This window comes from Anas platyrhynchos, chromosome 3 (assembly GCF_047663525.1).
Source record: "Anas platyrhynchos isolate ZD024472 breed Pekin duck chromosome 3, IASCAAS_PekinDuck_T2T, whole genome shotgun sequence".
Classification (NCBI taxonomy): Eukaryota; Metazoa; Chordata; class Aves; order Anseriformes; family Anatidae; genus Anas; species Anas platyrhynchos.
In genome coordinates, this window is record NC_092589.1 from 21,072,019 (window position 1) to 21,087,400 (window position 15,382).

The following is a 15,382-nucleotide window of genomic DNA, read 5'->3' on the forward strand; positions in this document are numbered from 1 at the left end:
AATGGGATGTCTGGCCTCCGATCAGTAGCAGCAGGTTCCTCACAACTCACTGTGGCCCCAGTTGTGCCATGGAAAACAAAAAAGTGTGAAAGGTGCTAATACGAAACCTTAAGCTTGTATAGGAAAGAATGCATGCATACTTCTCCTTGAAAAAAAAAAAAAAAAGAGGTTTATTGTATACTGTGAATATGAAGGACAGCCTTACCAAAAAACCTTAGTGATGGAAGACATTTTCATATTTGAAAAGGCATATAAGAAACTATTTACATAAAGGCAGTGAAGGGTAAAAAAAATTATTGCAGTCAATTAATGCTGAATAGAACTTTATAAAAAGAGAAAGAAAAGAAACAGTGCAAAAATACTGTCAAAAGTAATCAGTTCTATACACAAGATAAAACTGACAAGCATAAGCTTATGTACTGATATGAATAATACATTAGAATATAAAATAGCATGCATAGATTTTTTTTTAAAGGCTTTCAATAGCATAGCATAGTTCTGCCATTCAGCCCTAACAAGAGGGATGGGGGGGACAGGAAGGGCATGCAACGGATGTCCCATTTCTCTACAAAATGTGTACATACAGTGAGGCTGTGAGATTTAGATCACTGTTCACGCTTAATTGTCATGTACAGAATTAAAGAACAAAATACAACAGAAGCATCAAAATACTGAAAGTAAAACAGGACAGTAAAATCCAGTGACATAAAACTTAAACATGTTATTTCATTTAACATGTCCCACACAATTATATATGGGAATATTACAGTCATCTGCATGTGTAAACTCTTTTTCCTTTGTAAAATATCCCAAGAAGGTATTTTACTAATGAGGAAAACATGTTTTCCATATGGAGCAATCTCAACAGGGTAAACAATTAACAAGCTATTAATGATGTTTCTGGCTCTGAAGAGTTGGTTTCTTTTAAAGATTCTGAGTAGCAGCAAGAAAATACTTCTAGTTAACATACATGAGAAGGAAGTTCTTACATATTTATGGATTACTAAGCTGTGGAACTCCCCAACACAGGACGTTGTGAAGGCCAGAGGAATAAATGCACTTAAAAAAAAAATTCAATTCATTGAAGATGAATTCATCAGTAATTATTAAACACGGTAAGAGGGATATAGCTTTAACCTGGGGAAGCCCCTAAATCACTAATGGCCAGGTGCCCTGGAGGGACTAAACACCCTATGCTACATTCATTTATCTTTCTTCCTTAAGTGCCAATTACAAACCTGCCACGGAAGTGTTTTGTAGGAAGCCGTCCTCATTTCGTCTTGCCTGCCTGATAGGGAATGCTGCCACCGAAGCATCTGTGTGAAAAGGCTCAGACCAAGACACTGAGTCCTGATGCAGGTGATCTGGAAAAGTAAAGCTACGAAGCACTGCATTCAGTTCAGGGATCTGCTCAAACATTAGGCTTCTCATTACCACTAACTAGTGCTGGGCTTCTTCAGGGAGAGCTGCTGTCCCACCAGCGATCACTCTCCTGAGGCCAGGTCCTGCTGGTGCAGCAGGGAGCGCTCAGTGAAGGCACAAAGCACAAGCAACAAAACATTAACGCTGAAAAAAAAGTCAACTGAAAAATGGCTGGGAAGAACCAAGCAAATTTCACTGTTTTTAGATTATCTTACACTGACAAAAATCTATTTACTTTTAAATATTCATATAAACACTGCTATTTTTGAGCTGTACAGTAGTGTTTTGTTTCACAAGCTAACAGTAGTTTATCTGTGGCTTAGAACTCCATCTCCTCTTGTTGGCCCCATAGCCCAAGCAAGCAGCTGTCCCTTCCTCAAAGCACAGTCCTTGCAAGCCTGGGGGACACATCTTATTTCACAAGATGTGTACCACCCAGGACTTCTGGGTGTGAAGCATTCTTTTCCATAAAGACAAGCAGCAAAATCTAACCTCTGCCAGTGAGGTACAAGAGCTGCTACATGAGGTATCAGCCAAGCTCATGCTCCTGCTTTTTGAGCGTGCAGCTCACAAATGGTTAGCAAGACTGACAACAGCTAATTCAGTCATCATCTCATCCCAGGAGGGAGCTGGGAAGTCAGCTGTGGTGAACGCAGTACGGTCTGTAGCTGCTGCATCTCCCCCCACAGATGTCTGCGCTATACCCAGGTGAGAGACTGCCTGTCAGCATTTACCTGAGGGTCACTTTTGGGCTACAGTGACAGCAAGTGTTGGATGAAAAATAATGTATTGGCTTAAAATAACTTTCTCTATTAGAAGCAGAGACACTTGCTCATTCATTTCCAACCTATGGTTTTCTATTTGCATTTGTCTGTTTACAAGAAAGAAGTAATTAAAAAAAGCTCTTGAAATCATGCAAATATTTAATATTTGCAATTGAGGCAAGTGATTTAAATAAACGGAACAAGTGTCCTTCAATATACTTCTTATAAAGAACTGCATTAGCAATAAGTAGAATAAATTCTCACAGGTGTGTCTCTTCACCTGAAACACTAGTTTAGTAGTTTAGGGAAAAGCTATTTCCAATAGGGCTGAGCATTTGGAGTCCCTATACACCTCTATAGTAGGAGAAGGTTTGTGGGATCAAACCTCATCTTACCTCAGCTGAGCAAGGATCAGAGATGCCAATGCAGGCTGAGCTCCACCATCCTTTGTGCAGCCCATAGAGGACAGGAAGAGGAGCTCTGCAGCCCTGAGCCGACTTGGGGAGTAGCAACAGAATTCAGCCATCATCTCTCCCATCCTTGATCCAGGTATTGTTAGGCATGAAATGCTCTGACCATAACTTTAAAGAAGGATTTGATGCCAGCAACCTCAATACCACCATTGTTAAAGGTCTAAGGGAAAAAAGCTGTCAAATTGCAAAACTAAACACAGATTAAGTACATGAAAGGGAAAATACACGCAATGAATTCCCAAGTCACACTTACTCATCCACTCCAACTTCGTTCTTAGAAAATAAGTCGGGGAGTGTAGGCTGAGCTCGCCAGACTGCAGCATGGGAACCCTGGAGAAGACTGGCCATTTCCAGCTCTCTCTCTCTCTTTTTTTTTTTTTTTTTTTTTTGGAAACTGACACATTTTTTGGCAAGATTTTCAATCCAAACCACTCAAAACCGATGAGACTGTTCTTTTGTAACCTACCCACGGTCAGGTCATGCTTTGAGGCGAAGAAGTATGGAACCAACAGAAACTCAAAATGTCTCCTGCTGCAGGACCCCTCTGTCCAGTCTGTGGGCCAACAGTACTGTTGCTTTAAGCCTCACGCATTCGTTTCTGCTCTGACTAACGAAATTGGATACAATATGCATTTTCCTGTCACTCCCTAAAAGGTTAGGAAATGCTGCCCAAGCGGTTTAGGACTGATAAAGCTACAACGGGTTCAAAGTCGGGAGAGGTTCAGATTTTCCCCTACAGAAGTGGATCACATTTCAATCACAACCCATTGGCATGCTGAGGTTCGGCTGCGAGCTGGGGTGGAAGGGAATCTCCGAAGATATGCTCCAGCCCAATTCACGCAGGATATTAGCAGATCTACTCAAGATAAAATCTAGCAGGAAAAAATACACTGAAGTGAGATGAAAGGAAAAGTTTAAAATTACCATTCTTTGACAATGAAAGGGAAAAAGTGAGTCACGTTGGCCTCTATCTACCACAGCAGCCACGTTACGAGTTAATTGGAAATGACTGTTTATTAGGTGGCCACTCATTTGGCTCATTAATGGGCACTGACTTAATTTGGAAAGGATTTTCAGTGCCATTTCGTAATTAATATTTTTCTAAGACACCCGTGATGTATCTTTGCATAGAAGGTGCTTGCTTAATTTTCCTTTTAAACACAGCTATTTACATTCTTTTATGAAGTAACTTTGCTGTCCCGACTGCGGGAGCAGCAGGATGCGCTTCAGCCAAGAGCAGCTGAATAACAAGACACAGGAACAGATTATTTCCCCTCCTGATTTTCTACCTCTCAAATCCAAGTGGAGCAATGGGACTTGACAGCTCTGAGTTCAAACTTAATTCATCATTAGGAAATTATTCAAAAAGCTATAACGAGATAACTAATTTAATACACTTCGCTTCAAGGTTTATTCCTTGGCTTGTTTCCCAGATATAAAGCATCTCTGTGCAATTATCATGCAGATGCTGCTGAAAAGACTTTAAATGGTTGCTGCTAATTTAACAAGAGATATGTTGGCATTGGCAGAAGGAAACAGAGGAAAACTGAAGTTGACTGAAAACTCGACTAATCCCTAAGAGGAACATGGTCGAGATATTACAGCTCAATAACTCTTAACCATGTGTTAGTTGCTGGAAGTCTCCACCAGGATTCTCATCCCATCGTTACATCCCTATTGCATGGCACCAAAACACTCACAGTGGGCTTTTACATGAATTTAGGAAGCTCTCTGGAACATGGCCTTAGATTAAGCTCCTGCTTTTACAGAAAGGTAGATGTGTGGGTCCCTTTAGTGATCCCTAAATCGAGAGTGCTCATTAGGGTAGGCCTTTGTACCAACTTAAAGCTACTTAGGGCTTGGTCACATGCATTTAGAACAAGAAAAAAATGGTATTTTGTTGCCAAACAGGAGGGAAATTATAGAAAAGCTTCAGTGTGAGATGCCCACAAACGTGCAGAGTGATTCTGACTATCGTAAAGAGAAAATGCACTGCAGTCTTTCCAAATTGCAGCCTGCGTTTCCACAGCAGGTTTTAGGACACACCTGACTGATATGGGAGCTGGGAAGTGCTGTCCCATGGCCTTCAACAATACTTGGCTTGACCTGTCCCACCTGCTGCTGCAGCTGATCTTTGCAGAAAGGCAGATAACTGCAGTTCACACAATGCCACCACATAGCAGCTGTATCCTCAGAAGACAGGAAGACTCATCCAGGAAGGAGAAACGCAGTAGGAAGTTGGGAGACAAAACCAGAACACCAGCTTGTTTATCTGTCCAAGCTGTAGGATGATACGAAGACAGGGCACCAAGCAACCAGAGGGGGAATTAAGGGGATGCAAAACCCCAGGCAGAGGAGGATGAAGCATGCATGGAAGGTGTGGGGGTTCTGGAAAAGAAGAGCGATCCTGGGTGCAGGAGACTGAAATGAGGAGTGAACAGATAAGGACAGGCAGCCAGGGGTTCAGAGTGGGAACAACAGTGTGGGAACCCCAGCACTACTTGCTAAAGCTTTTTCCAAAAACAAACAAAAAAAAAACCAACACTAAATACAGTTTCTATGACTTCTAAATAACTGTAAGTGAATGCTACCACGCATACGCTGCAAGGTAGTTCATCGTGTGATTTGCTCTGATGAAATAAAGCCTGGGGAAAGGGATGTGCACAAAGTTGTGCAAAAGCCTCTGGTCAACGCTGAGGGACAGAAAAAGAGAGTGTGGAGGACAGGTCCAGCTGCTGAAATACTTGCAGGACACATGGGCTTGTTCTTAGCTCTGCCACAGATTTCATTTTTGGACTAAGGCAAACCACTTAAGAATCTGTTAATCCAGTTACGAAGTGGAGGAGGTTTGTTTCCCTTTTCTGTTCCGATTGTAAACGTCAGGCAAGGACTGTTTCTCCATTATGTATTTATACAGCGTCTGGCAGAACAGATTTCTAATCCTAACTGGAATCCCTGAAAACTGCCAGAATAAAACAGTTATAATAAATAGGAGGGAGAACCCAAAGTGACCAGACATGGAAACAGCAGCCTAAGAGAGCTGGTATGTGCAATTTAATACAGAGAACACCCTAACAAAGAGAGGGCTGCCAATACCAAAAGGAAGACTGCTTGGTATGCTCATAAACCACAAGACAGTGATGGGGGAAGAATCAAGAAAGGCTGTAAGCTAAAGCCCTCACGGATCACTGCTAGGAGAACGCAGCTACAGAGTAAAGACCACACTGATCATTTTGGCTAAGTTCAAAGAACCAGAAAATAAAATGACTACAGCAATGAAGACACAGGAAACTAAGACAGGTGACAGGAGACGTCTAACTTGTATGGGGTTCCTTTTCTACCCTACACAAGGTTAGCCTCTAGGAAATAAAACTTCCTGTGCAGTTCATGAGGAGATGCTTCATTTAATTTTTAAAATTCTTTTTTTTTTTTTTTTTTAAAGCTGCATTTAGTTGAAATTGCTCTGCTGTTCAACCCACAGGAAAGACTCATTCACTGACCTCCCAGTGCTTTGGGTCACTTTTCTAACACTGCTTCAACTCTTAAGAATCCCTCCAGGGACTGCAGACAATAGCAAAGGCTTTGTTTAAAAGATCCAATATTGCTTTTTTCAAGGACTAATCTAAAAGCTTAATTCTCATGGAATTTGAACAGTTTAGCACCCAAACTCTCTGCCTTCACAACAGCCTGTGTTTGAGCCCTCTATAATGTGCCCTGCTGCGTATGCTCAGGTCTCCCTGTCCCAGGACTGTGCGTTCTCAGCTTCCTCTCATACAGAACTGTAGCTGACATCCTAGCAATTATTTTTTTTTTTTTTTTTAAATCATAGAAGCCACTTATCTGGGTCAGAATGTTCTCATGTGAGAAAAAGCCCACTGCCAAATAACTGTTCATTTCAGAAACTATGTAGTAAAATAAAAGCCAGTGTTTCAGCTTTATGAAGGATTGCTTTCCCTATGGACATGTTACAATGCAGACCAGTCATGTCAAATATAGTTCAATTCAAAGCTCACTATAAGTTTTACAAGTTATTAAAGTAATTCACAAATTATTCTAAGAAAAATAAATTATATCTTCTATAAAATAATCCACGGGACACTATAGTAAAGAACATACATTCCTTACTTTCAAGACAACTTTAAAAAGTGCAATAGATGCACACAGTGTTGTCAAGGCAGTTCCCCTTGTTCGTAGGTATGGTTCAGTCAGATCCACAGAGATGGGTCTGGGATGTTTAAAGAGATTAAATAAGTCTGGAGTTTTGCAGGAACTGGATGAGCACTTGATAGACAAATTTGTACTGGGCTATGGTCTGGATCATAAACATTCTCTGCTCCCGCAGGTGTCTCAGCATCACAGGGACGTCCACTTTCTGTAAAGTAAAGGAGAAAAGGCATAAGGATGTAGGCTTATCCGGTCAAACAATCATTGCCTCAAAGTTCAGTTGTCTGACACAAAACTCTTATACAATGAAATGAATTTTAACCAACTGTAGTGAAATATCGCCTTCCCCCCCCCCCCCCCCCAACAACTTTTGAACATAGGATCCCAGAATGGTTTGGGTTGGAAGGGACCTTAAAGCCCATCCAGTTCCAAGCCCCTGCCATGGGCAGGGACACCTCCCACAAGCCCAGGCTGCCCAAAGCTGCATCCAGCCTGGCCTTGAGCACCTCCAGGGATAGTGCATCCACAGCTCCTCTGGGCAGCCTGTGCCAGTGCCTCACCTCCCTCATACTGAAGAACTTCCTTATTATCTTATCTAAATCTTCCCTCTTTTAGTTTAAAGCCCCTTGTCCTATCACTCCACCCCTTAACAGAGTCCCTCCCCAGCTTTCCTGTAGCCCCCTTTAGGTACTGGAAGGCCCCTGTAAGGTCTCCCCAGAGCCTTCTCTTCTCCAGGCTGAACAACCCCAACTCCCTCAGCCTGTCTTCACAGCAGATGTGCTCCAGCTCCTTGATCAGCCTCACGGCCCTCCTCTGGACTCATTCTGATATATCCATGTCCCACTTCTGCTGGGGGCCCCAGCGCTGAACACAGAACTACAGGTAGGGACTCATAATAAATGATCTCTTCTCTTTGAAAGTTTCTGGTTCCATATGCCTGTTTTCATCTAAACAGAATAAACCCAGTATATTGTATTATCTCGGGCTAAAGGCTAGATATATCAGGAAGGTCTAAGGCAAAAACTGAACATTTAAGATTATACAGTTAAGTCCAGGCTCCATCACTCAGTGCACGTGGCTCTGATCCCTGGTGAGACTCATTCACAGAGGGAGGATCTGAGAGATTTTTCAAATGGCAAGCAGGCATTAGGATCTCTAGAACAAAAGGTTCCTCAGACAAAATTAAAGCGCAGGCAAACAACTGACCCTTCCACTAAGAGAAGGAAACCGACTGTCACCAAAAGATCCAGAAACCCCAACACCTGACCTCCCCCAGCCATGAAGCTCAGCCTGCCAGGCTCAAATTCAAAGAACGTGTATGCAGCTTGACCCAAGATGGGGGATTTTCTGTTTTCTACTGCAGCACTAGATGCAAGCGCTGGGATACATGCTCCTGTTGAGGGAAGTCCTTAAGTGGTGCAAGACAGAAACTGAGGAACAGTTACTCTATTAGGCTACACAATGCGCAATTTGCATTGCCAGCTTGCAAAGAGACACACAAAGGAGCTTGGCAAGCCTTCTGGCTGCAATGAAGAGTGTTACAAGTACAATGCCTGGGCAAAAAGGACAAAGAAATGTATCAAGATTTCTGCTAGCCACTGGAGGTGAAACTGAGCATGGACTCTGCTTGCATGCACAGTAGAAAATTTCTGGAAAGTTTAAAATAAAAATCACGCTGCATATCCATTTCTGTCCACTTGTATAAAGCTCAGAATCTCCATTCTTTGTAAACAAGCCCAAACTCATACACTGTCACTTTCTGAAAGTGAGGTTAAATATTCTGCCACATCCCCAAACAATCTGTTACAGAAGAACAGCTCTAGAGAGTCAACAAGCATAAAGATTTGTAAGCTGGGATGAGTAATGTCGTATTATTTTCAGCGGGTACAAAGGCAAACATAAGCTCTTTTCACTTGCAAACTTAGAGAAAGCCTCCCTGTGGAATCAGAAGCTTACAAAAGCCATTCGGTCCTTGCTGAGCAAAGTCACGCAGAACTCGATCTCAGCTGAGTAACTACAACAAAGACACAGACCAGCTTCGACCTGCACAACCATATCACCATCTCAGTGGTTCGGCGTTTGACAGTTTGCTGATTTTTACTTGGCCTGCAGCACACCGTGATCAGTGACTCCACGCACCTCCCTGTAACCGATGAGGCTTCCTTTTCTCTTGGAAACAAAAGAAAAGCCCGTCCTGCCTATTTGACCTCACTAAGGTGTATTCACCTTAGCATCTTACTTCAGGCAAGCAGAACCTTTAAATTCACCTTCACCAGAACACGTGTCAACCAAAGACAGGTAATGCTTTGCTGAGGTGGCATTCACACACAAAAAAAAAAAAATCTCCTTATGAAGACGCACTTGGAAGTGTGATCATGAGTTCATGTCCCAGTGCCAAGTCTGAACTAGAAGTCAGTAGAACACAACAAGCTCAATTACTTTCTTCTAGAGAATTAAGAATGTAATTACTAAACTAGAGAATTAAGCTAGAGAATTAAACTAGAGAATTAAGGATGTAATGATGTGACTTACTGTATTTCTTACCGTATGGCAAGCTACTGAAAATCTATCCCTGCAATGAGATACACAGCTTCAGACTCAAACAGCAAGTGCCCACAAGTCACAGTGACTGAAGTTGTACAGCAGTTGACCAAAAATGTCTTTTCAACTAAACCTGAACACTCAGAAACCAAGAGACTGGGTTTGAGCACTGCTTTAGACGTTCCAAAATGGTCTGTATGGGGATTTTCAACTTCTTTCTCCTTTTTTCTTCTTGATTAAAACGTTAACATTAATGTGTCTCCTTACTAGGACGCTTCTGAAGAAATCAACCAATTCATAAGACTAAAGCTTTTTAAGTAATAAGCCATTTGATTTCAGAAAAAAAATAATCAAATCTACTTCAAAATAAACCAGTAAAATTGCTGTGTGAAAAGGAAGCCTCTGTCCAGAATGCAGTATCTGTCGCAAGCTGAAGCCATACTGCTTAACAAATAATGAAATAATAAGATTTTTTTTTTTAATTAGGTTTTAACAAACCAAAAATATTAACTTAGTACGATCTAGAGCAACAAAGCCCTTAAGGCAAATTGTCTTTAATATTACTGATGATTTCCACCATTAATCAAGACAAAAGAATGCTTTAATTAAGAGACATCAGAGAAATCCCTTATTATTGAGCGCTACCATCCGCTCCTACTGAAGCTGATGGAAATTCTTCTGAACATCAAGGCTCACCCCCATGCTCAGAAGTGGAGGTACCTCCTTTATCTTCACTTGCTATTTGGCTACTCCTGTCCAAAGAGGTGACTTCTGTAAACCGCAGACAAACTCAGGTGGCCAAAACGTGTTGCACAACTGTTAAGCATGTGTTCCTGGCACACCATTAGCATCCAGAGGTTACCGTAAAGCTGACCCAGCTAAACTTGTTCACAGTTCAGGCCTGGCTCTTAAAACCATACAGATTTCTTCTGGGACGCAGCAGAGGTTTCATTGCTGCTGTGTGCACAACAGAAGTAGTCAGTTCCAGACCTCAGTGCCAATGGAAGTAAGTCAAGTGGTCTCAAATAATCAGAACCACTGCCTCACACAGGAGCAGTTATTAAACAGCAGCTGCTGTAAGGCTTGCATGACTTTTTTTTTTTTTTAAATAGTGAACACGAAAGTGCAACTTTTCAAAAAAAAAAAAATAGCAATGAAGTACCAACTTGTCTCCTTTAGGATTTGATTTTGGAACGAGCCAGGAGCTCTTCACATGGCACTCTGCACAGGAAGGCTCCGATCTATAACTGCATGGTAACACAGAAGGTCGGTGAGCATTTCGGGCCTGCACATACAGTCTTCAAGCAGCTCATCTAATGGATGATTACTGGGAAGGGCAGGTGAGTGCCAGTGTGTCACCCGTGCTGTATTCTTGCTCTACAAGAGGTTTTGGTCTCTGAGCAGTTCCTCTGGCAATAGAAATCCCTCGTTTCAATAGCTGTTTTCCATATGTTGAAACTGCATGGCATGTTGTTATTCAAGATGTAGTGTTTTTCCTGGACAGGCCTCCAATGACAAAAGACAGTTGAAAAGCAAGTACCTACACACGGTTACTCTCCCAGTGCTCTTATTCTTAACATTGCCTCAGACGACATTACTAGTTTTATATCAGCTGTTACTCTTAAAGATCTGTTCCCAACACATACACCTTTTCCTCAAGGTAACGCCAAGTTTTGTTCCACATGAGATTAGAGACAGTATGAGGGAAATGAAGGAGTCCAAAGAGTGAATTTATACAGCAGGAAGCATTAGTTAGAAGAGCATGGGTGCTGGCATTATACTTCAGACTGTCTTGTGAACACACTGTCTTTATCTAGACTGTTAATTAAATACAGGTATGAATTAGACATTAAAAAAGCCTTTTTTAATGTATTAAAATAACATCAACAAAAAATGTGTAACATCAACCCAACAGCAAACCAGAAGTACTTTCTACAATGGTCAATCTCTGCAGGTTAGATTGAGGCCCTTGTTTCACAAAAGTACTAGAAAGGAAGCATTCCAATACCCTTTAAGTTTAACCTCAGAAAGGCAGCTAGTCAGTCAAGGAATCAGCTCAGGGTTTGCACTGAGAAAAAGAAGCTTGCTTACTTCATTGTGCTCCAAGCACCCGATCATCAGTTCTGTTAGGATAACCACACCGGTCCTTCCCACCCCCGCGCTGCAGTGAACCACGATGGGAGGGTTGCAGTTGTTGCTGCTGTCCAGCACGCTGTTGGTATGGCGACGCACCGACTGTATCTCCTCCAAGTAAGCTGCAGGGTAAAACACAAAGTTGCAAACATCTATAGGTCTAAATGTAAAAATTTGGAAAAAAAAAAGTCATTCTTTGTCAAAATGGCAAGAATTTACATTTTTTACAACATACTAATTTTTTTGGCCAGGGTGTACTGAACAGTCCTGAATCCAGCAAGTACCAGCTGGTTGTCAATTACTACTTGGGAGTCTGCTCCTTTACATTAAACTGCACCTTTTAAAAATTAAATTCCATTTTCACCTCTGCAAATCTCCAGGTCTCCTAAACAGATGATTCCAGACATTACTTACAGCAATTCTTACCATTAACAGATCAAAACAACACTGTTGCTGACTCTGCTTTTTCCTCCTGTTATGTCAGGACCAAGATCCTCAACCACCTCAGCTCCTACCTCTTCAATCCTACTTCTTTCTCCAAATCACAGTAACATCTGACCTAGTTAAGCCCTCTGTTTGCTGAAGCAATAAATATTTGCTATCAGTCTCAGCTCTAACCAGGTGCAGTGAGCTGAATCCAGTGCAAGCAACCTTTTGTTTGATGTCTTTTATCATGCAAGTTAAAGAATTCTTACATAAAAACCCTTGGACTTCTTCTGGACAACCATGGTCTGGCCAGTCAGTATACTGCAAATGCCACACTGTCCTCTCCTGCCCAGAGAGAAGATGCTTGACCTTCAGACCAGTGGTCGCGTAGCAGCCGGAGTCTGTGCGGAACTTAGTTGTCACCTTGAACTTCCCGTAAGTGGCTGAGCTGTGCTTAGAGCCCAGTTTAGGCCAGTAACGATGACTCTTACTTCTTCCTCCCTCCTTAATTACATAGAAATAAAAGAAAAAATAGTAGTTAGCTGCTGTAGCTATAATTCTCTACAAACAGAGAGCATAAAACTCTTCAGATAGGCCAAGTTTTCACGTTTCAAACTACTGGAAGAGCAAGGAGCATCCCATGAAGTAAAGAAAGTATCCGTTAAAATTCTCAGTAACATATTTCTTATTCCCAGTTTTTACACTTAGAAAATGTTTACATAGGTAGATCAGACATATTAGAAACATGTGAAGAACAAACTCTTGTCTCAAGGCAAAAGCCAGCTACTGCTTACAGCATCCCAGGAAATATTCTTCTCCTGGGTATGTCCTTCCTTTCACTTGAAAGAGATTCCCTACAGTAACTTCTAAGTATCTGTTGTTCATCAGCCCTGGGAACTGGACAGTGACTTGATGTAGTATGGGACTCCCCTGTGCTTGTTAAAAGCAACCAGGCATAAAGCTCAATGAAGAGTTAGTTAGCAACGTGTGTCGGATTTTATAACATAAAGAAATCCAAGCACATAGTTCTTGGATTACAACAGAAATAGCTGTTTTGCTTGGCATAAGAATAAAAAGATGTTATTTATTTTTTACACGGACACTTCTACGGAAACAGCAGCTTCTGGTCTCTTTTCAGCTGATAAGAGCGACGGTATGCAGGACTGGCCTTGGACAGGGTGGAAGTCTGTGTCATTTTAACCAGGAGCAGTTCAGCACTCTCACATTCCAATGGAAACATCTTTGTTTTGCTTGGCCAAAGTGGAGTGAAGCAGGGGGAAGGGGCTGTTCTGGTTGCTTCACTTCAGTACTTGCCAAACTGAATATTAGAGAGTTACAAAATCTAGCATTATAGCACTACAGGCATATGCTCATCAAAGAGAATGAGAGGAAAAAGGGCTGTCAACAGAAAAACAGGTTACTGGAGTGGGAACTGACGATAACAGGAGATTCACTCACATCAGAACGAACTGTGCTCCGTGATTTTACATACCTCTTCAGCTGTGACCATGGCTATAACATTCACCCCCTGTTCCCACACCATCTGCCAGAAGTCATGGCACGTGTGTGGCAGAGGTCCTTGGGTAGCAATGTAGTGCCACTCTTCTCCACCTACAGTAACCTGGAAGTAAAAAAAAATAAAAATAAAATATAGTCAGTGCCCAAGATCTCAGTTATGTTTGTGCCAGAACTGTCCTTTAAACAAAAGAGACCACGATGAAACCTTTACTACTTTGTTCTTCCACTGTTGATTAAAATTTTTGAACATGAACCATCCTTTTGGTAAGAGCAAATCCGACAAAACACCATCTTTGGTATTTCCAAGTCCTTTTTTGATGCCCATAAACAAAGCTTTGAGCAAAATGTCACCCATTCTTCTTGCTATTGCATCTAGATCATACAGATGAAAAAAAAAATATTAAGGCCCTGTTTGTGAGATGCCTTAAGTACAAATAAACAGCTGACTGACTGCCCTGGGCTTTGTGACAAACCCATGACAAAAAAAGAACCGAGCACCAGAGGAAGCATCTATACTCATTTAAAGGCATTGCATTGATGCAAATTAACTCATAGTAGTGTAGAAAGCCTGAATGCAAATGGCATTTTGCACTAGGAAAACTAAAGGTCTCCAACTATTTAAGGCCTCTCTCAACAGTTTTCCAGTCAGGGAAAAAATGCTTTCTTTAATAGACTCTTAACTGCACCGATGACTGTTGAAGATGTGGCCAAAGCCCAAAGTTGATGCAGTTATGCCCACACACTGTATGTAACACAAAATACAGAGGCCCAGCTAGGGATTAGATCAAGACAGGCACCGTTTCAAGTTTCTATTCCTTGCTCATCGGGTTTTTCAGTTTAGAATCTGCCATCTACTTATATAGTAAATCCAGCACACTAAATGGGTTTCAAATGCCATGTGAGATTTAAAATTATCTAAAGCTGGAGTCATGTAAGTCTGTTTCCCAATATGTAACTGGATTAGCAACCACATCCTATATCACTATTTTTCTACATGACTAATTAAATCATTTTAAAGCACAGAAATCACTTGTGTGTGTAAAAAAATATTATCACTGATTATTTTCTATACATCAGGTAAAGTTTATGCAAACTTTTTTTTTTTTTTTTTTAAAGCAAAGACTTAGGTCAAGAGCCAAACCACTCTTAAGAGTTACTAGATCTCATGTTTAAATGTCCTTAACAGTAAGAAAAAAAATAAAGCAGACAAAAAACAGACAGCTGAACTAATTATTTTGAAAAAGTTTGAACATTTTTCCTTCACAGACTAAGACCTTCTAATTCTACATGTCAGCCCAGAGCCACTTCTCACAACAGAGTTATAAATCCCAGAGAAAGAGATTTACAACTGAAGTGCTGACACGTCCATAAATATCAAGGTGCTGGCGGACAATGCTACAAGGAGAAATCAATAACTCTGACAGGTTTAAGCATATACTATATTTGAGGTACACGTCTTTGAATACGTTTTCAGAAATGGAATCAAATTTGTTATTTGAACAGCTGCTCATGAAGCTGAATTGCTTGGGTTTTTACACCTACAGCTAACATAGTGTTTGTATGGTAACAAATTTCTCACTGCACTGGAAACAATTTTCAGTCCTGTACACCTAGCTCATTTTCTTATTTCATACTACGCATCAGTCTCCTTTGTGACTGACAGTTAAAAGCTGCAAGGCCAATGCAGGCAAATCCCTCACATTCTTGTACTAGGTGGAAACACAGACAGTACAGCACTAATCTGCAACTTGCTCTGCTCTTGTACTTGCCTTTTGGTCCACAGCCACGAGCATTGGTATAGAATTACTGAGGCCTTTCAGTGAGTACTGGCCTGACCCAAACAATATGATGAAGCAGTCTTAAGAACTTTTTACTTAATCCAAAAAATTAATTATGATTTGCATCTTTGGTGTAGGCAATGATCTCCGTGTCTTAGCAGCA

General features: G+C 41.3%; 1 protein-coding gene across 2 annotated transcripts in view; it reads right to left on the reverse strand.

The window, feature by feature from the left end:
- Positions 1 to 306: 306 nt before the first annotated feature.
- Positions 307 to 15,382, reverse strand: part of PTPN14 (protein tyrosine phosphatase non-receptor type 14) — a 112,773-nt gene continuing 97,697 nt past the window's right edge. For both annotated transcript variants that reach the window (XM_027453722.3, XM_072035510.1), the window contains 4 exons: positions 13,416 to 13,544; positions 12,193 to 12,427; positions 11,456 to 11,619; positions 307 to 7,031 (listed from right to left, as the gene is read on the reverse strand). In XM_027453722.3, the coding sequence (XP_027309523.1) occupies positions 6,903 to 7,031; positions 11,456 to 11,619; positions 12,193 to 12,427; positions 13,416 to 13,544 (657 nt within the window). In that variant the 3' untranslated portion in view covers positions 307 to 6,902. The remainder of the gene's footprint in view (positions 7,032 to 11,455; positions 11,620 to 12,192; positions 12,428 to 13,415; positions 13,545 to 15,382) is intronic.